This window comes from Galleria mellonella, unplaced genomic scaffold (genome assembly GCF_026898425.1).
Source record: "Galleria mellonella isolate WM207_F2 unplaced genomic scaffold, CSIRO_AGI_GalMel_v1 utg63, whole genome shotgun sequence".
In the NCBI taxonomy this organism is placed as follows: domain Eukaryota; kingdom Metazoa; phylum Arthropoda; class Insecta; order Lepidoptera; family Pyralidae; genus Galleria; species Galleria mellonella.
Genome location: NW_026442130.1, coordinates 9,012,902 through 9,037,043, shown reverse-complemented (window position 1 = coordinate 9,037,043; position 24,142 = coordinate 9,012,902). Strand labels below are relative to the sequence as shown.

Here is a 24,142-nt window from a genome sequence, read left to right as displayed (position 1 = left end):
CCCATTTTTTCAATAACATTACAAAAATTTCTAAATATCAAATGAAATTTATTTTATTAAATATTCATTTTTTTATAGAAAACGACCTATATATAAAAGTTATGAGTACTCATACTTCATGTAATAGATTTATAAAATTACTTTCAATAATTTACAATCATTATAAAGATTATTCAAGAATATTAGTGTAAGCGTATCATCAACTTTATTATGTATATAGTCTAGCGAATAATATATTAAAATAAAGATAACGAATGTATATACATAATTTATTTTTCAAATTGAATCGAGCCTCGCTAAAATTCTACGTCTTACCATTTCAATTTCTCAGTTTTTAAATAGAACTGTGTTCCATTACTGTCAATTTTTATAAATGAAACATAAACTCAGTATCAAGTCTATTGGATAATTAAATAAAACAAACATCCTATTAGTGTAATAAATGCTAAAGTCTATACAGGAGGAGAATTTTTACCAGAGGGAGACTTTGTACAAAAGTCGATTGCTTGGGTACCTCTGTCCCATTCGTGTTCCTACCGTGAAGCAGTTGTGTTTGCATGGCTGTGTTTCGGTTTGAAGGGTGGGATATGGCGTAAATTTACAGGGTACAGAGGAATAACACCCGAGTCCTCAGGAATGGCAACGCATGGAGGGTATCATGAGCGAAACAGTATACTCTGTTATGTCCATGGTACTACTCATGTCTATAGGTGACGGTTATCACTTTCCATCAGATGGGCCGTCAGCTTGTTTGCCATTCTAAATTATATAGAAAAAAATACAAATGCATGTATGGATGAATAGATGGATGAATGTTTGTTTATTACTCTTTCACGCAAAAACTATTGAACGTATTGAAATAAAATTTGATACACAGGTAGATGATATCCGAACTTAGTACATAAGATGTATATACTGACTTTATATACTGATTCACGAGGTCAAAGCCGTGGGATGGAGTTAGTATATAATTAATTAAAAATGTAATCATTATGATCACTAACGTTACTGTGGCGCTACGTCGTAGTACTTGTCTACAATTGTACCTACTTACAATTCCGAATAGAGACTTTTTGTAACAGAAATGAGGTTTATAGTGAAATTACCAATACTAGTAATAGTAATTAACACTTTATATTGAACCATTTGTTATATTACTTGTGCTGTGGTGCTACTATAAGAATACCGGGTATTTTAATCTTATATATTTAGTGCGCAGCTTAAAACCGTAATTCCACGAATTAAAAACAAGACTAGCATCTCATAATATCGTTATATTTTCTAGACTTAATCTAGCGATTAAAATACAAAAAAAAAGGTAAAGATTGTTTAATACCTAATTTTCTTTTCAAATATGATCAACCACTACAAATATAGCTATTGTGTTCCACTTTGATTTGATATCAAAACATTGTATAGTTTTACATATAAGATGTAATAGAAAAAAAAAGACATTCTAAAAATATACGATCTCAAACATAGTTATAATACAATATCGTAGCACGACTTACGATACGACAGCTAAAATTGTAATACAGACAAAGTACAATTGATTATCTCAAATCGATAGTGTTCGTAATTCATTTTACAAATGAAACATCATGAATATTTAGCATAAGAATGAAATAGAATTAATATAACATAAATTATTGAAATTAGCAGTTTCTTTTTTATCAAGACAATTTTAAAAATGTCTCTTTAGATTGAAATAGATTAAAAATCAAGAACTTAATATAGCATTCAACTTATTATAAAGCTTTATTATAAATAAGTTAAAATACAAACACGAATTTTAGCATTTAACTTATTGTGAAGACTGGAAAATAAAACATATATTAACAGAAATAACTAAGGTTATAAATTACTTTTTCCAATTGAATCCACAACTATTGCTTCAAATATGACGCTACGTCGTAGCACGTAGCTGGAAGCGTAGCACAGAAAATCCAATCGATTATGGTTAACGGTACTTTTCGTAACTAGTAAAAATAAATAATGTTCATTTTTAAACACCATAACATACAACCAACATGGTTACATTTAACACGTAGTCTAAAAATCATTATAATCATTATATCAGCCTTTAATTGTCCAGTATTGAGCATAGGCCTCCTATATTGACTCCTGCAATGCATTTGAAGGTTGCCACTTCAATCTAGTGAAGGATCATCCTACACTACATTTGCGTGTACAAGATCGCACTCAAAAACCTTTCTTTCCCACTGATTATCTGTTTTTCATTCTAGGCTATGTGACCAACATAGCTATGTGACAAGCCCAGAACGAAGTCATTGTCACTATGATTTAGGCTTGCCTATTTTTCGGGCTATATCGGTCATGTTAAATTTTCTGCGGATATTCCCATTTCAGATTTGGAATTTAGTCTAGAAAATAATGCATAAAAAATGTAAGTATTATTTATGTGTGTTCAACATACAAAAACTATAAAAATTTATTCGTTGTTTGTCAAAATTCTATTTAAATAAATAAACAACTACATAATCCATGTCGGATTACCTCATAAAAATAATTATGGTAGCACTAAGTTTATAATCGTTGGTAAAGTCAATCTGAAATCGATTATCTCGCGAATCGTTCATAACTAATCTGTTAACTATCCAAAAAAAAAGCTCTTCATGTTTAAATTCGTAGAAAGAACGTAAGGGCAAAGTTTCAGCTTTCATCTAAGATAAAACTGAACGTCTGGCGCGCCCTCTACCAGTGTGGATTAATAATAAAGGAGCTCCTAGCTCAGATTTCAAACTCCACTTTGAACTTATGATAGAAACTAGAATTACAGTTCAATGTGAACTTAGACCTTATTTTTTCTATACACAATTAAGTTCCGTTATTTTTAAAATCGATCGAAGGATTTTGAGAATTTATTTTATAAGTTTAATAAAACTCTAAAGATGAAAAGATGTCCGTTGGCTGATTTCACATAACATATTTAAGCTAAGTTTATTTGATGTGATTGTGTGACAGTTATTCGTTTATCTTAATAGGTAGAAAAAAAAAACAAAACATAGACAGTAGGTTAAAAAAACAGAGATGTATTTTTTAACGATCTCAGAAAACAAGCTTGTATACGTACATTTTATAATGATCTTCAAGCTCCATTCATGATCCGCCCCTGATTACGATCTGTCAGGCACTCGTAGAGCCAAGCAAACAACCCAAATTCAGTTAATTTGCATTGTTTCATTACAAGGTTGCTATACCCACCTTTTTAATCCATAACTATTAGACTTGCAATAGTTCATCTATATCAATTTATTCTTACCGAACATGGTTAGGAATGTCACATTTTAGCTCAATCAACTACTAGGAAGATCTTGAAATATTAATTACATTTTTACCAGCGGGAGACGCTGTACTAAAGTCATCTATCTGACTTGGTACCTCTGTCCCATTCGTATTTCTGCCATTATGTTTGCACGACTGTGTTGGGTTTGAAGGGTGGGATATGGCTATAAAATTACAGGGTACAGAGGCACAATTGATGTAAATAGCAGAATGCAATAGTAAAACGTATATGTGTTTCTAACATAAAATATTGAAATTAGTGAAAAAATCACAAGACATATTTTATAAAAGACTGACACGGTACAAACTAAAAACAATACATGTTCTATAAAACCTCAGTGTCAACAGCCAGTATTAAAACTCCAACAATAATAGCAAGCAAACAATAATAACAAATAGTATAGCAAGAAGGGTATCACGGGCAACACAGTATACTCTGCTATGTCTGTACTATTACTGTTCATGGCTGTAGGCGACAGTTACTATTTTCAATCCGAAGGGCCGTCAGCGTGTTTGCCATTCTAAATTACTAAAAAAAAATTATCTGAATGATATACAGACGATAAGAAAAAAGCAAGTAAACAAAAGCTTTTTTGAAAATAAGTAAATAAAACCTTGTAAAAATATAATCTTCTTAAAATACAAACACGAGTTTTAGATACACAACAATTCTATTATGAAGAACAAGTTGGAAACTTGATTGCGCTAAGTCCGTAAGGAAATAATAAATGTATACCGATGGGCGAAGTATCGCAGGACTACTGAAGAATCAAACAAACGGAGAACTTCTAACTTCCCTGGTGTTGCCTATCTAGACACTTTGTAAAAAGTTGCACCGCCAATAGACTTATTAGCCATTACAAATTGCTAGAGATATGAACGGCATTCGAGTTCTATTAAAGTTTAGTGTAATAGATGCACAATCTTACTAATATAATAAAATTGCACTTACACGATGTCTGTAAACGGAAGATATTTTTTTAAGTATTTCTATGTATAATTACTATGAGGGATCTTATAAAACCTATAAGATTGCCAACACAATAATTTTGATAAAATTTTGACTGTCTGTCTGTTCTGTATGTTAATTCTAGCATCACTCAAAAACTACAAACAAACAAAAAACTTTTTTTTAATTTCAAAATTATATAAAAGTTAATAAAGTATACATACATACACAGATTTTACGTAGGTACTCATATAAAGCAATATTGAAAATGTAACTCAGTAGCACGTACAAATTACGTGTTAACGCACCACACTCCAGCATAAATGCAATAAAGAAGCACTCCAGCTAATTTCGCGGAATTACCGGACAAAACTCGAACTGCATGGAATGCCATAAAGACAGCAAGCCAGCAGTGACTAAGGTACGGGGAGCCGAGACAAATTATTGAGATAATCACATCAGCCCGCATTGTGGTAAGAAATTAAATTCTACAGAATAATATTTACTCAAACAACTTGCTTGGCGACTTTTCACTTACCGTGCTATAGAGAAATGCATATCGGATTTAATGCCAATACGTATCGCAATGGACATAAGAGTATAATATTATATTGTAAGAATTATTGTTACATCCTACAATTATTACAAATGTTATAACTGTATTACTACAATGTTATTATAATTTGTAAAGGTTTTGGATATTTTTGTATGTTTTGTATAAAATACCTACACATATAAATTATATCCTAGATTAATATATAAGCTGCTTTTTATTGACATTTATTCATGCAAAGATATAAATTGCGGCTAGTATTGGTAGGCGGTAGTAGTTTTTAACTAAAATTAAATATTATCTACTAATTTAAGGTAATATTCATTTACGATATACTTCATTAAATTTGTATTATTTTCATAAATTACAATACACTCCGAGTTTTATTAATAATAATTATAATTAATTATTTCTTTATACAAAGGTACTCTTAAACTAACTCCGAGTTTTAGAATGTACATAATAGATTATACTGCATTAGGTTGGCTGGAAGACATCTCTTGAGATAGTCCCTCTAACAAGTTGTTAAAGTAATCGTTATATCTTTTTTTATTAATGCGGTAAAATATATATAGTTTACATCAAAAATTACCATCTCAGTTGGAATAATCCTAGGTCCATATCAAAATTCCGCAAACCTCACACGGTCAAAGACCGCAAATTACAGCCTCATAGTAATTAAAACATGGTAATCAACGTGTAATTATAGACTGGTGTATAAGCTAGTAATTTATTAGTTCTGTATAATAATGTTACTAGAATAAAGTCATACATGACAACAAAATCCGACGCTGACAGAAAGCTTCCAGGGAGTGTTAACTCAGAACCGCAAAATGCATCTCTGTAGCTGTACAGCTGTAACAGATTCTGATGAATAGTTCATTAAAGTAAAATGTGTGCAGTTTTCAGGTAGTGACGCAATAGGTGTTGCCTTTAATAATATTTTTAAATAATATACACAAAACACATCAATATGTAATGACGATATTAAACTTTTATCACCAGAACTACTTAATAAAACCGCAAAATACTTACTCAAAGTATTTCAAGCTATTTCCAGTAATTCAACTAAGACATTACTTAAAATGGCACATTTTACTATAATATTAATTTAAAAATATAAATAAATATTACAATCCCCTCTGAGATGGATTAATCAGAAGTACATTGTTAAGTCAGATTTTTTAATTTTTACAAATTTAATTTAAATATTATCCAAAAACGTTAGATTTTAAAAGTGGAAGGGTATAAATTCACAAGAATTCATATCAAAATTAATTTTATTAAATTGTAGTATATTAAGGACAATACATATGAAGTAAGTAAGGGATTTAATTAGTAACTGTCCTAGACAAAGAAAGTTAGTTCTCAAATTAATATCATATGAATGATAACATGCTATTTTATCACACAATATACATATTTCTACTTTTTCGAAAACATGTTTGGATTACTTTGACGACTCATGTCACACGTCGATATAAATGACACTAACTGGAAACTAGGCCTCAAGAGCACTAAACTGGTTCTAAATAATAGCACACATCATAGAGTAAATGGCATGCCGGGGCAATTTTCTGAACTAATATTAGATATAACAGCTACAAATACACGTGTTCAAAACTTCAAAATTGTAGACATGTTTCGATTATATTATTATCCAGTTATAGTGTCTATGGTGAATTAAAATATGCGACCGACAGCTCGAAATTTAGGAAAAATTAAGTAACAATGAACCAGCCATATAAACAACATAGACGCAACGTAAATAATAGAGGTCCTTGTTAATTGGTATCCACATTCTTAAAGAAGGTAAAAAGATTCGCTAAAGATTTTTCAGAAGTCTCATGAGAACGAAAAAAAAAAGAGTATTATTAAGTATACAAATATATTAAACTTTGTATACAAACCCTATAGATACTTTCTGCTTTCTTGACTGGAAGAAATATCTTTAAGGGAGTCCACCAATGTACAACATTTTTGTTATAACCTAATATCTATTTTATAAATGAACGTATGAAAGCATATAAATAAATATACTTAGATATCAATCTATATTTTGTCATATAAATATTTTTCGTTTGTTTCAGATTATACAATACATTTACTACAGACTTAATAAAAACAACTGTCCTGGTGCTACATCCATTAAATGCTCTTTTTTTTTCAGAAAATCTACAACGATAACAAGGAAGAGAGTATGTGGTGTAGATATTTTGTACTTTTGTTCCAAATCATTACAACTATCCACTAGGTACGTACGCCGAAAAATTCCTGAAGCTTATAATAAAACTGCACTCTGTACGTGATGACAGTAAATTGAATGAGCCGGGAGCGGTGTTTGCAGCCCTCATCAATCATCCGTATGGATTTCATTTTAATGCGACGTCATCGCGTCTCGTGTGGCCGCACTGTCATGGTACCCGAGCCCATGCTATTGTTTCACGAGACCGCCGAAGCCTATCCGACTGGTTAGTTTAATGGTAATTAGCCGCAGTATGAACCTATGCTGTCTGGTACATAGTGACAATACTTAAAACCGGACAAATTAAAATAATAAATAAATTTGAATAATATACGGCACTATCTAGTACTAAAACTGCCTGAACTTAGCAAAAGTTATACTATAGATACTAGACAAGTGACAGACATATTTAGATGATGATTATTGATTATTAGCATTTGGTGGAATCTAAAATTCTATCAAATCCTAGTTGATTACTAGAAAAATCATTTTTACGTTTTCTATATATGCTTAGACTTTTTTTCTATAAATGCATACACATCATAACTTGAAAACATTCAAAGTAATGAATTTTGTTTTGTGAGAGGATAGGAGAGGCAATATATATAATAGCTACATCACCAAGGTTGACGATTTGGATAAAGTATACTATATACTCTAGAAAGAAGTCAGGGCAAACCACTTTTTTACTACCTGCAGGGTTACTTTTTTGACACAATCAAATCATGATTAAATCGTAATCAAAACGCATAGACATCAAACGAACGTTATCTTATTTTTAATTCTTATTCAGTTACGATTTGACACTGATTCGATTGCACCATAGACACCCCGCTGGTTCCCTGTACAATGCTATTAGTTCTCTTAGTCTCACTACACCTTTACAAAAATGAGGTACACGCGTAATATAAAACTTTACTAGACATTCTTCCAAAAGACCCTATATACAAAGATTGTAATAAAAAAATATTTTTAAAGAAACAAAATAAAAATAAAACATCCAAACAATTCATACTCATTTCAATTAACTTCACATTGTCTAAGGTTTATTTAATTAATTTTCGTTCCAACACAAAATATGTTCAAAAGCACAGCTAATTTGAAAAATTAAAACGAATATTACATACCTACTGAATAGACTTGTATAAATTGAATCATGTTCACTGTGGAATTTCTATTCAATTTAATGAAATTTTTTTTTATGACATCGTAATAAGTACTGATATAATAATTTAAGAAATCGTTGAAAAACTAATAATATTTAATTAAGACTAAATTCGCACGAAAATTTTCTAAGTAATAGCACTTCTAACTGCACTCATGTAATTACCAAGTACATACTCGTAATCAATGGACAGCAAATATACAAGTGTGGTAACAGAGTAAGAATACAATTATTCACCTCATCACTCCATTTCATTTTCAGTATGTCGTAAGAGGTAAAAAAAACTTGAAGTATAATCCTATACCTAATCATCCAATCAGCATGTTAAGAATACGCAATGTCCATTCCTTTCGAAAAAAAGATTGGGTAGCAAAAGATATTATAATAAGGTAAGATATATATAGATAAGATACTTTTGTACAACAAAAAGTCAGTAACTATGAGGTTACTGCACTCATTAATATAGATATATTTTAGACAGACATATTTATATTAGCTAGCGAATTACAAAATTGAATCATACTAAAAGCGTTAACCCATCTCCATTGCAATGAATGTGGGTAGTGTGAAGACGCAAACGAAGCTATTGTATTTATGGATATGGCAAATTAAATCCTTGTCTATAGGTAGAACCTAAGGGGGGCAGTAATCCACGGGCTTCTATTGTTGTCCGGGCCGAGCTTAAGAGCTCCAAAGCGGACGACAAACATTTCGGAAATTAATAACCGATAGCCGATACTTAACTACATTAGCGACAAGGATTAAATTCCACTGTTCACAAGCGTTTTACGATAAATGATTTGATGTTCTGTAGTTGACAGCCATACTATTATGAAGTAAAAACCTGAAGTTTTTTAATATTAAATTTTTTTGACAAGACCTATATTTTTAGTAAAACTGACAAATACATTGGCATTTACTTTTTTAAATTATACAATTGAACTTTTATTGTATAAATAATAATAATATTTACCATACCATTTACCAAGTGGTAATAATACCTTGTAAATAATATACCAGATATAACTTGTAAATAATTTACCAGATATAACTTATACGGCAGATTAATAAAATGTTATAATGATGACATAAAATACATTATATCGCACAAATAAATCTAATCATGATAATAAACCAACACGTGAGATATGGATATTTTACTTACATATTTTAATATATATAAATAATATTTGAAATAAAAAATTTTAATTAATATAATGCCTGAGTTATTTCATTGACAAGTGAGTAAATATTTAATATGACGCATTCTCGATATATAAATAAAAGTGTTTCAGATACAGAAATAAAAATTAACAATATTGAGCTGGCCTGATCCACAGTTCGAACAATGCGGTGCATCGCATAAACACAGTTGATTCATGCCTCGCGCCGCTACACAGGGATTATACCTCCAAACAGATTATAATTGGTCACGTGCATCCAATATATCTAATTATACAGTATCTACAATTTGTACAACTATCACTATGCGTTTGATAACAAAAATGTGTAACTGTAGGCAGTAATATTTTTACATAATTTGAAAACATCTATATATCCACACACACACAATTTCGTCTCCTTCTGGTATACAATGGAAAATATTTCAATATAAAACTAAAATTACAATTATTCAGACAGAATGTCTCACTTACAAATGTTTTGACAAAAGTAGCCCAAATATTTAAAAAACAATCGAAACAAACAACAACGCATTCGATATAACCAAAATAAATATTAATATTGTTATTGCATTTTTATCACACATATCTTCATTTATCTTTATTCTGAAAGACAAGAAATTTTACATTCAAGCAATCAGTACCTAATCAATTAGGAATAGTATGCAATGAGAAAATTTTGCTAATAGTTTTAGGAAATTTTTGAACATTTAACACAACATCTTGATATCTAAATTTAAAGTTAAATCAAATTTTGTATAAATACTAGCACGTTATAGCCGAATTCACTAGGCTAGCGCACTCCATTTGATTGGGCATTGTTTCGTTCGGCCTGACGTTAATACAGCTTGCAGTATATAGGATGAGAATCCAATTTTCGGACGCGAGACCTGAGCGGCGCCTATCCACTGCCGTCCATTAGTATTCAGCGCGGGGCGTGAATGTACGTGCTCGCGGAAAACGTGATGCGATGCTCGAGCAAACAAAAACATAGGCGCAACTGAAATAGGCTCATCCGAGTTACGTCACTATAGTGCTCACGAAAAACTATGTAGTACGTGACATCGGTATATTTCATTCAGACGACAGTGACTTTTCAAGCCGCTAAAACGGTTACTAATAAATATTCATAATTGATACCAAAGTAATTACGGGAATTTATTTCTAAGACTGTAATAAAGTTCCAATGAGCGTGTAAGTATCAAAACGTGATGTTATCGTAAGATTGGGTCTAAGAAGTTCGAAATCTTCGCTGGTATAATTGAAACGTCTGAGTCCCGAGACAGAGACGTAGATAATAGAGCTTATTAAATATGCCGAACCTCTCCGCTGTCGAGAACGGATTGAAAAAGAATCTCTTCGGTAGACATTTTTCAGGAATTACGACATAGATGTTAAGTTTAATAGAAACAACAAAGTTGTTTCTTTTAAAAAAAAAAAATTACCCAACTGTTATAGTCGTAATATTTATTATAACAGCTGGGTATTTTTTAGATCATTTGCCAAGTAAATAGGCATTATGAGGCATATTAAGCATTATCAATAAAATGATAAAAAAAAATTGTTACCAAAGCTGGAGTAGACTTTCATTCCTTTTCAGACGTTCGGTACTCAATTTGCCCCTATTTATATTTATGTTATAGAATATCCTTATCAATTTTCAACTGATATTGATTATTCTCTATGCCATTTATTCAGTTCATTTATTTTATTGCACTCAAATTATATAATGACAATTAGAAAATTCAACTGAAATACAGCAGCAGTTCAATAGCAGTAATGCGCTAGTTTACTCTCGTTCCGATAGTATTTCTGTGATAATTGAAGTTTTGCGGAGCAAAATCTTAAATTATAAAATGTTATGGTTAGCCTTGTACCATCATCTTAACGGTATAAGCTACACCACAAATACTCACTCATAAAACTGTCTATCTAATAATTCATAGATTGGTATTCAAGCCAAATAAAAAATAGTACTAGACCCGTTATCAAATATAAAAAAAACAGCTGTTTCATCTATTGAACTTGATGCCAGTGGTTTCCAAGTTAAGAAAGAACAACGTACGATAGCATCGGTAGAGTAGACTGAAATTACGTAAGCCTCCCGAAATGAATGAGTGAAGAGAGCAAGCACTTTCGCGAGACTTTAAATTAAATAGACTTTAATCCACATCAAGATTTTGCTGATAGGAAAAATTATGTTATTATATCTATTATATCTATCCATCTACGTATGTTAGGTCTTATTACTAAAGAAAGACTAGATGGTATGAGGTGCTCTCTTGGAAGAACGCAAATGCAGTTACACTAAATCAATTAATACTCGTAAGCACACATTTATTAACTACCCTATCAGTAGTCATCTTGATACTTTTTGATTTGATACTTTGCTCTGTGAATGTTGATATTGAGCCATGCTTCTCCATGTATGGTTGTCCGTTAGGCGTTTTTATCTTGGATAGTAAATTAAGCTATTAATCCAAAATTACTTCATTATATATACTTTTCATTTATTAATCATTTAATATACATATAGTCAAATATATGACAAGAAGCAATAAAAACTTAAGCACAACACGTTCGATAAATACGAAGCTCAGTTGCAGAACGCGGCAACTCAAAGACAAAGGTCACACAATCACGGGTCGCTACGAACATGTAGTTATGTAAGCCAGCACGGTAGATGTACAACAATATGCGGTTGGTTTTGAAAGTTGCCTGAATCTGTACGACGGCGGTACCACAGCGATATTAATCAGACGATATGCAATGCGGGCACACACGTGCTCAACTTCAAGATTAGAATTTCTGTGCTGGCTCGTAACAATAATTGAGTCAGACGAACTGCAATTTGTACTAGTGTACAGAAACTAGATGAATTCTCTGGTTATAAATCATGCTAGTTATGTTGTGGGCAAAACAAAGTTTAGTGGTAAAATGTACTCGACCAATACTATGTTCAGTATCATGATACCGTATGTTTGTTCCGATTGTAAAGTAGTAATAAAGTTTATTTATAAGTAAATAATGTAATATTTGACCGTATGGTCTCGGCATAGAATAGGCCACCACTTCCTTTCCCATGGGTGTCATAACAGTCAACCAAAGGAGGGCAGGGATGGGCAACAGCGTCCCTTTTAAAACATCTCTAAAGCCTGACGGCGGTTGCCAATCCGCCTGTCAAGCGTGGCAACTACTGACAAAAGGTTCTAAGTTAAAGGCTGATATGATATGATGAATGTAATATTACTTTCAACTTGCGTACAATTACTACTTTATTAATATACGAGTATAAATGTAAAAGTTTATTTAAAAATATTTAAAACTTCATAGATTAAGTAAAACTTAATCATAAATTTATAAACGACTAAATAAATTTGTTGTGGTACACTTATACATACATCTATATGGTCTATATCTTAGATTAATCCTTATTCATCCGAGTTACGCCGCGGACTACGAGCAAATAAAAAAAAAATAATAATTTGTAAAGAAAAATGAGGCCGCGATAAAGACTCCGACATTACAAACATAAAACACAAAGCCTGTCAATTCGCGAACTTCATTCATTCGTTCTGTGTTTCAATCTAAAATAATTTTATACAAAATTAGTCTTCATCTAATAAAACCTTTGAGAGAATATTATTTGACATTGTGCATCGTAATGAAACAATATTGCTATTTCTGTTTCCTTTGTCAAATTTTATTATTTTCCAATACTTTTCTGCTAGATAGACATTCAACTTTCCATGGAATCACAACCAGATTCTAATTTCAGAAATTTACAAAGCATACTAAGTAAGAGACAAAGCTTTGAGAATTTGTTATTATTTATTATAAATAAATAAAACCTAGCAACCCAATAATACTATTCGTTATAATTGAATATATAGGAAACATTTTAAATTAATTTATTTAAATTATTTTTATATTATTTATATTTTTAATATTCAAACAGTGAGATGTACGTATACTTAGATACAAAAAGTTTTGATTATAAGTTATTTTGCCCTAGTGACAAAAATAAAGCAGATTTTTAAAGTCTGGCAAATCTAAATATAATTATCTGGGTCACTGTCATTATCTCAATTTAGTTGAATAAAATGGTCGAGTAATGAGCAGCACCGCCCCTCTTAAAACATCATCGAAGGCTCACTGCGGTTGCCAACTCGCCTACCAAGCGCGGCAACTACCTACTGGTAAAACCCCTCTTGACGGAGGAGGCGTATGTTCAGCAGTGAACAGTTAACGACTGATAGAATGATGATGATTACATCCTACGGTAAAGATGCTGGATTTCTGCATTTTTATTACACGTTGTTTTTGTCTATAATTAAGAATTTTTTAGTACCCATATACATACAATACAATACTGCTGCTGCTGAAATTATCACTCGCTTTTATAATATAGAAATAAAAATTATATGTAGAGTACAGTAGACAATATTTTAGATATTTTTAAAACATTGCGGAATTTCTGGCAACCGATCCCTATATCTGGCAAACATAAAACATTCTTCCTATATATTTAATATTTAGTTATTAAAAAATTTGTTTCAATTCTAAAGGCTTTCACAGTAGCGCAGAGTCTAAATATGACGGATAACAAATGTTAATTAATGTATTTAACTTTGAATATACTGTTCATTGGAGTTTTAATGTTAGGAAATCTTGTTGGGAAAATTATGTTGTAAATCAGCCTATAGGCAGAGGAAGTTTCTTACAACCACCTAAATCTAGGTACAAACCTAACTAGATAGAAATAAATAATGAAAGGAGTTACGTTAATTTTACCTTTAAAATTTTCAACCAATATTCACCGCCAGAGAATTGGCAGAAATCCAATCCCAGTAATAATTTGCTAATTTCACAACTCGATCCCTTTGTTAGTAGCTAAGAGCTCGCCTTTTACCTCTTGCTTTTGTTTTGTTTACCGAGTAAAACAGAAGCCGATTGTTTATATTGAATGAATGGTTCTGGAGTTACTTACAAGAACGCCCAGAGTTGAATAACAAAAATTACTCCGCCGACATCTTCACTAACATCAGTGATTCCATGAAGAATATTATCATATTCGTCTGCTTAACAATAAAATAAAATCATTTTGTTTATCGTCTTTCTATTGTGGTATGGCTTCCCCTTAATGTCACTTAAATTACGAACTGTTTCCCACAGCCTCGTATCCTACGAATTCCATTATTTCCAGTTCTCGTGGAAATTTCGGGAAATCGCTTCTAAGTGCTCATATGCATTAGCATGATTTCCCCGAAAATCATAATAATAGTAATCTATTATTATTATTTTTCTTATTTTCCTTGCCAAAAAGTCATATTTCTAAACGTACAGTTTCAGTTGTTCAATGATCAATGATATAAGGTTTAATGTAGTATCAATATGATTGAGTGACATGTTATTTGTGAATTATTTTAAAATCTTTTTGGCTTGCTATACGGAACCGTAAAAATAAATGTTCTAAACAAGAAACTTATCATGGTTCGTAGCATCTTCCATGGAAAAGCGGAAGTAAGCACAAGTATTCAATAATAATCAGCACTACACAAAGAAACGTGAGTGTATCACTATACATGTGTTTTTATATACAAAAAAGTAATATTGCCACAACAATTTTTTATGCAGATACATATCTGCTTAAAAAATACATGCACATGTATCTAATTTTTATGGAACTTAAAATAACAATAAATCTTACATCCCACCTAAATGAACAATATTAATAATCGGAAAGATATAAAATATTCTTAAAAACAAATTGCTACAATTTACATAATATGTAATAAATATCTAGTAGCGCTAGTAGACTGTCGTATGCTTATTTGTAGACGATACTAGATGTTATCGGAAATGAAATACAAATCGTTAGTGATAGAATACAAACATCTTGTAGGTTTTACTAAGAACTCGATAAAAGGGCTGGTTCTGAAGCGCCAGTCCCTAAAACTAATGTTAAAATATAAAAAAGATAGGTAGATAGATACTCTTTGTTTCCTCCATAAGATTACAATAATAAACTTATTATAAATATAAATAATTACAAGAAATAATCACAATGAGAAAACAATGGGCGACCTTATCGCTAAGAGCGATCTCTTCCGGGCAAGCTTAGGATGGAGAGGAGTAATTATAAACAATTTGGTGGGAGGCACGATGAAAAATTTTGTTAGTTCTAAATATGGGAGATGTGATACATATAATAATATAAATATATACTCGTAATACAAGTATGTGACTTATAAATAATTAATTAACAATTACTATGTAATAAATAGCTCTACACAGCTATTTCAAAGGTTTTCCCTAGAGACTACAGCATGGAGTTATTCAAAAAGGGCGTAATATGGTTTCTTAAAGGTCAGCAATGCGCACGTGACATCCCTGGCAATACAAGTGTGCATAGGCTCCGGTAACCCCTTTACCATCATACGACCGATATGCTTGATTGCCACTATAGTAATATAAAAAAAACATGATTATACAGCAAACAAAGTGTTAATGAAAAATTTCGTTGTTTGACAACAGAACAAACAACGAAATCTTCGGCACTAACACGAGTGGAACTATAATGTGTCGCTCATAATACCACTCATGCGTTGCCATTCTTGAGGACTGTGTTATGCCTCCGTACCTTGTAATTTCATTACCATATCGCCTATATCACCCTTATTATTTTACCATTCAAACTATTATATTACCCTTCAAACCGAAATACAATCATGCAAATACAACTGTTTCACGCCAGAAACACGAATGGGACAGAGGTACCCAAGCAGACAACTTTTGTACAAAGCCACCCTCTGGTTAGCCTATGTTTTAGCGGCAATTTGCAGGACAGTTCAATTTAATCATAATTATTGTAAAATAGTAAATAAATCTGTGACGATCTTACTACATTTATTTTCTTTAGATATATATATATGTACTTAAAGTAATAAAATAAAATAAATTTACTATAATAATCTATAGATTTAGGCATATAAATTTACAAAAAACTTATTACACCGATTAAGCAATGTTTAATCACTTAATATTTTGTTAAACACTGTTTAGGTAGACTGCGTTTTATTTTTATAGAAAGAGCGTGAAGTTTTAAGCGCTCATAATAAGTCGCCAGGTCAGAAGTAACATGGGCAACACGGGCGTTACTGGAGTGGGCGGCGGCGGCGTCTGCGAGGCGCAACAGGCGCCCCGCCCCGCGCAACAGGCGCCGCGCCCGACTTGTTGAATCGACCGACCTACTAACGTTACCATGAAGACGCCAAACGAAAAATAGCCGAATGGGACGGGTGTAACGCACTCACGACACAGGATACGGCGACGAGATATTGGCGATAATGTAAAGGAAATAGGTGAAGGTGGGTTCCATTATGATTTCTTGATTATTAACAATTATTATTATATTTCATGAAACATACATATTATACAAAAAACAAAGGTTCTCAATAAATTTATTTTGTTTAATTTAAAAGTTTTTATGTTCAATGCCAACACAAGCTCTCACAGACACGTATAAAGGCGCGCGCGCGCGCATTCACACTCATCACAAAAGCGCGATCTTATCAAATATTCAATAGAAAAATAATTTTAAACAATCCGACTGAAAGATATTTCCAAATTCCTTTACAACTGACGTAGTCAGAGAGTAAAATACTTAAAAAAATACAATCGAATTAAGAACCTGCTTATATTGAAAATTAGTCACTCTGAAACACGTTACAAAGTTTTTATAGTCCATAGAATTAAAAACCTTAACATCATATGGGGGAAAACCGATCGCGCGAATGGACGTATTTAAACCTTTTTTTTTTTATTTAGTTATAATAACGGGAATATATTTTTTGGTAAATAATGATGTTATTATTACGTAAAGATACATAACACATTATTAGTATATCAAAAAATACTTACCGACAAGTGCCAATATAACAGTAAGTAGCGGCGCAGCGGGGAATGAAACTGTTACGTTGAACTCGAGCATTTGTAGCAAATCGACTGAAACAATAAAACCAATTAGTGCTAATTCTTCGCGTATAATTGCACTAGTTTACGGAAATATCTCCCTGGACAATATTGATCATGTCTATCAAACGGATTTAAGATAATTGTTATAATAAATATGCAAAAAACAGTGCAGCGTGATACACCATTAGTAGAGACGAGAACAACGAGCTTAAAATTTATAAACGTAGTTAATTTTTTTTATGAAAAGTGTGTTTAAAAAAGTTTCACTTAAACTCTTTCTGGGACTGACCTATCAATATACTCAGCTTTGTTACAACACCAACATTATTTTTGCAAAAAGCATACAACTTTGTGTTATGTACTTTTTGTGTCGTTTATTGATATCTCTAAACCTATATATAAAAGAGAATTGAGTAGCTTTAACATGCGATACGGTACAGATGGCTTGACAGTAAATAATATTGATTAAACAAAACAATTAACATCACTAATACCCTACTAACGTAAACTAATAATAGCATTCAAACCAAATTAAGAACACAGGCTGGGTTTTTTATAAATCTGTCAATTTAAAAAAAAATGCTTGTGCGCTTATATTGACAACCACAGTATTGAGATGCTTTCCATTTATGTTCATCTCTAGCCATAAGCCGCTCTTATACCGGCCCCTGGAGGCTGCGCGCGCGGCGACACAGCACGTTAACGCGATCAAACGGCTGCGGTATGAATTTTTCATGTGCCACGAGAAGTAATGGTGTCGCTCGAGACGGCGGATCATTCTTTACGAGCAGACAACGGAAACCTTTAAAAATATACGTTTTATCTACTGTGGCGTGTATGCGGAAGTTCAGTTTCAGAATTGATCACTTTTCGTTAGAGCGTGTCACCACCCTGTATTCCTAAATTACTGCCACCTCATTCATTGATCTATTTTAGTTACTAATGTAGTTCTTTCCAGTCTTTGTCGAAAGTTAACTTGATAATTTAAAATAAAGTGACAAAAGACACTAGCCACGATGAATAGCTATATAAAAGTAATATTAATTAGTAGTCTCACTGCTCTTATTTTAAAACGAAAATGCACCGAGTAATAAATAAATGCTTTATAGACATATAATATTTCAATTTACTTGAATTTACAGGGCATAAACGTGTATCTACAAGTAGATTTTACTCTAAACAAAGCGATATTTTAAATCGTTTCAGAATTAGTGACGATATAGCGACAAAAATGAAGCATACTTTTCTATAAAGTTCAATATCTACTTACAACTGACCCGCGAAAAACCCAAAACCAACCAAACAGGATAGACTAACCCGCTTCAGTTTCAGTGAGAATATATGGGTAATAAGATAAAGGTTTTATCGTCTTTTCGTTAACATAGTTCCCGTGTGCTCTCAGTTCGCCGAGGCTTTGTGGACGCTTGTTTGCTTAACGTAGGATAATCTCAGTATGTACACATATCGTATCGAATATAGGTGTCCTCATTTTTCGCATCTTTGATGTCACCTAACTGAATATAAAAGTTGATGTAGCGCAAAATGTATAAAAATCATTCATATACAAACTAAACCTAGAACTACAATCATTTTAAAAAGCGTTATTAAAAATTAATCGCCTTCAATAAAATTTTACAGTCATTTCTAACCATACATAAGTGACGTTTATTGTGAAACATGCAGAAATAATCTACTATTTTTAAGTCTACACTCGTTATTTGCGATAAATATTCGATTTCACTCAAGCTTTGTCCTATGATAACTATTTTTTAATTTAAATTCGTTACAGTTTTAAGTGTAATTTGATTTATTTACTTTTGTCTGAGAATATGTATCTTGTGTTTTTCTATATCAATGATCAAAACCTATAAAATGTTGTAAAACCATTTTTGGCCACATCGACGTAAGTATATACATAGAATGAAGTATGTTCCTATGTATGATGTTTTGTATAATCTTTAGCGGAATGTATAGCCTAAATGACGTGATGGGTTTTAATAAATGGGATATCGTTAAATTTGCCTTAATTGTGGGAGTACTAGGTTACATGACGACATAAATATGGGCCATAAACAAACAATAACAGTTCTTATGATCTTGTCGCGTGTCTTACATGGAAACATATTATTTTTTATATTTGTAGTTATTTCAACAACAGAGAATATTTTATACAGACAAAGTTTTATATTTTAAGTGAAAAATTATAAATTGTATCGTCATCATTCATCGTTCATCATGTGAAATTAATTTCGCCGCCACTTCCCCCGTTCCCGGTTCGCACTTTCTACGATTTACTGCGTCCCGGAATCATATTACCATGAAGTATTGGTAGCAAAAGCGTGCGCTGATATTAAAAATTGCACAATACCGATTCTCCTGCAACTATCTCCATATATACATTATAGTACATTCCTATAAAACTAGTACACGATCATTGACATTTGTAATAGTTCCATTTCATGAAAATAGCGAAGGTATTACACGAATGTTGAACAAATCACTTTCAATAGCTTGATACTTGATTTTATATAACGGTGGGCGTAGTTTATTAAACCGTACTTGAAACGAGGATCCACTCCTTGTTTCAAGGCGGAGAGTAGATGCCTACAGCTGCTTACCTTAATTAGGTAGAAATAGGAGATGTAATAGGAAAAATGAGCTCGAAGTGTTTTGTTTCACTAACCAATTTAGTTAAAAAATATTTTAAGTATTACCTCGCCATAATACCGGGTACCATAATAATACAATTAGTGTATTCCAATCTTTAATTGTAAATTACTACATAGAGAGATATGAAGACAATTCTGATAATATATTTGAAGACCTAAAGTCATTTTATATTAGCCTATATTCTGTGTGTGTGTGTGTGTGTGTGTGTGTGTGTGTATGTGTGTGTGTGTGTGTGTGTGTGTGTGTGTGTGTGTGTGTGTGTGTGTGTGTGTGTGTGTGTGTGTTTAGTACAATATAGAAGTACTCGGAAAAAAAAAACTAATCTAAATGATTATATAGATTGTATATTGTCTAAAGAAGAAATCAAAGAGCTTTTGAAAACGGCTAAGCTAAAATGTTTGAGACGTATAAAGTCATTAACTCTGCCTACTCCGTATGGGACCTGTTGTAAACATATAGAGGTACACACTAAATATCTTTTAGGTTAAATCTTATTACTAATGTCAGAATTTCAAGTTACCTTCGAATCCCTAACATGACGTAAGCTGCTTTTACAGCACTAGCAACTGAGGTACGATAAAAATTATATGTTAGCATCCTACTAAAACTAGTTTTTCTTTTATAGATTTAACCTTCTCGGCCAACATTTTAGCTGAACTTTTAAAATTTTACGCTTAATATTAAAAATCTATATAAAATCAAATATTATTTAATAATTACTATTTTAAGAACTTATGTACATTAAAATCTCATTGCCGAGTTATATACAAATCAGAGATTGGTGTGAATGAAAAAAAAATCTTTATATAAGTGAGAAAACACTTGTACTACCTTCCACAAGTTTTTTAGATATAAAATATCTGTGGAAGTCATACATTTGATTTTTTTTTTGTAAAGATGAATTTAAAATTCCTCGAATACCAATAATCACCAGTATCAATAACATAAAAATAACTGATTATTAAAAGCCTATGTCCATACATACATTCTTCTTTTATTTCATTCCAGAACCAGCTTGAAAGCAGAAGACTCGGTATTTGTTCATGTTTTCAATTTAACTTGAAATTAATCACATCTCTCCGACATATAGAAGGAACAGAATCTATCTGATAACGATAGCTTAGTCTAGACTTCCCACGACATGCTTCAGTTACACAGTGTTTTAAAAAATATAACAAACATTTTTTATTATATCATTATTATGAATGGCTGAGACAACAATGGGTGTTTTACAGTTTATTTTTTATTTTTAAGAGGTCATATATAATATTACTTATACCTTATACAGCAAAAACCTAACAGGTTTTCTCCGAATGGGAGTCAAACAACGGACGGGACGATAGAACTCCAGACTTTATTGACGTCATCACATCATTATTATCTGCTTATTTTCCTTCTCGCCTGATACCCCGTAATACCCCATTGCTATGGAAAATTACACTCAATTTGAGAGCGAAATAATTGGACGAATTACTTCGTAAATCGCCTTATACAACGAAAAATCTGCAAATTAGATACTTAAAGGATTTTCGAAACCTACGCGAGCTTAAATATTATCTGCAAGAAAATCAACTTTGTTATTAGAAATCACTTCAAAGAAATAATTTTGTCTATTTTTATTTGTGTTTAAAATACCTATGTTTAGTACACATTATTAATATTAATAAGGTGTTACATACAAACTTTATTAACAGACATATATGTAGAAAATCAAAACGAAGTTTTAAACTAAAAAAAATCGTGTCAATAATGTGCTGGTGCCTTAAATTTTGAGAAACTCTTTCTCTGAAAATAACTGATGATAAGTTCAATACCATCATAAATTAAATAAAAAGATCCATAAAGATCAGATAATACCACCCCGTCAATAGCACCCCGGATATGATAGGTAATTTATTAATAGTTAAAATACCTCTTACAACACAAAAAAAAAAACATGAAAATATTTGTTTCTATTAGTCTGATAATTATTTGTGTATGTCTGTCAGTTCATATTTGAGTACGCATAGTACAAGTTCTGCTTAGTTAAAACTAGTTGGAATGTAAAATAATATAAAAAATAAACTTTAAATGTAGGTAAGGCAATGTGTTTAATATACATATAGTCATACATTGATGATTTGTATGCAATATATAGATGCAAATGTGCCATGTTGAAACCGGCAGTTGTAAGTTTATCAGGGCTCGTTGTGAGCTTGCGAAGCAATTTGCCCGCCGAAGCGCAGTGAAGCCGTGCAATCTAACCAAAGTAACTCCGTTTGAAATATCGATACTAAGCGACATTTACTACATGTTACATATATATGCATGTAACGAATACCATCAAGGAACGTTCATTATAAATAATAAATGCATTGCAAATGAAATTCAAATAAAATGACTGAGAGACGTAAAAATTAAGATAAAATTATATTAATGTCAGGAAAGTAAATCGCTCAAGCAACTCTAAAATATTAATCGGGTAGTTCTTTAAGTGTGTAATTAGTATGTGTTTGTACACATATAACGCGAAATTTGGAATGGTTTTTAATGAAATTTGGTGTAATGACAAAATTCACCACACAGACTAAGTCATGAACCAGTATGCATATATGCATGTATGCATATATAATATACATACATATAACAACTGATAATTAATACTGACATAATTCGTCAAAAACTTAAAAAGAATATTTGGTTTTATATATTAAACAGTCGGGTATTGACTTTGTCACGTCACATTATTTTTCTACCATACTTACCGAGGACAGTTAGTTGAACGCGTAACTCGATCTGACTGTCACAAGCTCGAGCTCTATTTCTCTGATTTTTCAAATTTATGTTTACATCATTTGTAAATTGTTACCTACTACATTTTTAGAAGGGAACGAAAAACTGTTGTTTGGTATGTTACTTTAGAAGCCTTCATATACAACGATGAGGCCTTAGTCACTATTAACTCCAGTGGATGCCATTTTCATAAAAAATACATTTGAATTATTTATAAAAATTTCTAAAATAATTTATGTTCATTATGGTGTGTTTACAACCATAAGTAGACATATAAAGAATTCGGTTTCCATAAAATACTTGTAACACTGGATTTTGTATACAAATATCAATTCAAAACCATAATGAATATACTAAAATATTTCACTTTTCTAAACCCGTTCTGATATCTTTGTTTATTTTTATAAAGAAAATTGCCACTCATTAAAAGCAGATAATTTATTATTTGTTGTCTCGGCATAATCTTTAAATAAGGTTGTTTCCTTTCCATCCATTAGCAAAAGGAGGCTAAAAAAATGTTTAAGCTTTGAGAATTACAAACATCTAAATACCCGAAGATTGGAAAAAAATTATAAAAAAAATACCTTGAAACTCCTTTGTTGAACACTTAATTATCTTTTTTTTTTTTGGGAGCGGTAAGTTAATTCCGATATTTAATTATGCAAATGTTCAACCCTTTTTTCTTGCAATATTCTATGAAACCTCTTAGTATTAATTAAGGTAAGTGAGTCAGATAGGCGACTTTCGAAGGCATTTTATAAGAAATTGACTCTTGCCAACGATCGCTACAAATTTTTGTCGCAAAAGGATTATAAGAAATATTTTTAAAACGACGTTCTTTTTAAGCCACTTTAAAAGGCAAACGTTCTGAATACCCCGGTATTTTTTTGTTTATATTAAACGATATCTTCAATAATTCTCGACTAATTTTATATCTAATTATTTTTGTAATGTATAGGATTTTCTGCCGTATAGTTCTCATAATAATTTTATAACAACTTAAATCGCTATTATTTTTAAGAAATAAAACCTTACAAAATTAAAGGTAGGAACAATTATTTACCTAATCATGTAAATAAGTGTTTCTACCTTTCCTTTACTTATATAATTATGCTTAAAAAAATGCTAGTTATTATAATAATATAATAACTAACTTCTGTCCGCAACTTCGTGACCGGGATAAAAAGTAGCTTATGTCCTTCTCCATCCTATACAAGATGTGTATATCAAATTTTAATGCGATTAGTTAAACAGTTAAGGCACTAATAGATAACAAACTCATTTTCACATAATATTAGTAAAGAAGTTTAATATAATATTGTTC

At 31.4% G+C, this 24,142-nt stretch overlaps 1 protein-coding gene across 2 annotated transcripts in view; it reads right to left on the bottom strand.

Moving 5' to 3' along the window:
* Nucleotides 1–24,142, bottom strand: part of LOC113521586 (membralin) — a 114,334-nt gene that overhangs the window by 64,422 nt on the left and 25,770 nt on the right. For both annotated transcript variants that reach the window (XM_026907160.3, XM_026907161.3), the window contains exon 8: nt 17,323–17,406. In XM_026907160.3, coding sequence (XP_026762961.1) covers nt 17,323–17,406 — 84 coding nt within the window. The remainder of the gene's footprint in view (nt 1–17,322; nt 17,407–24,142) is intronic.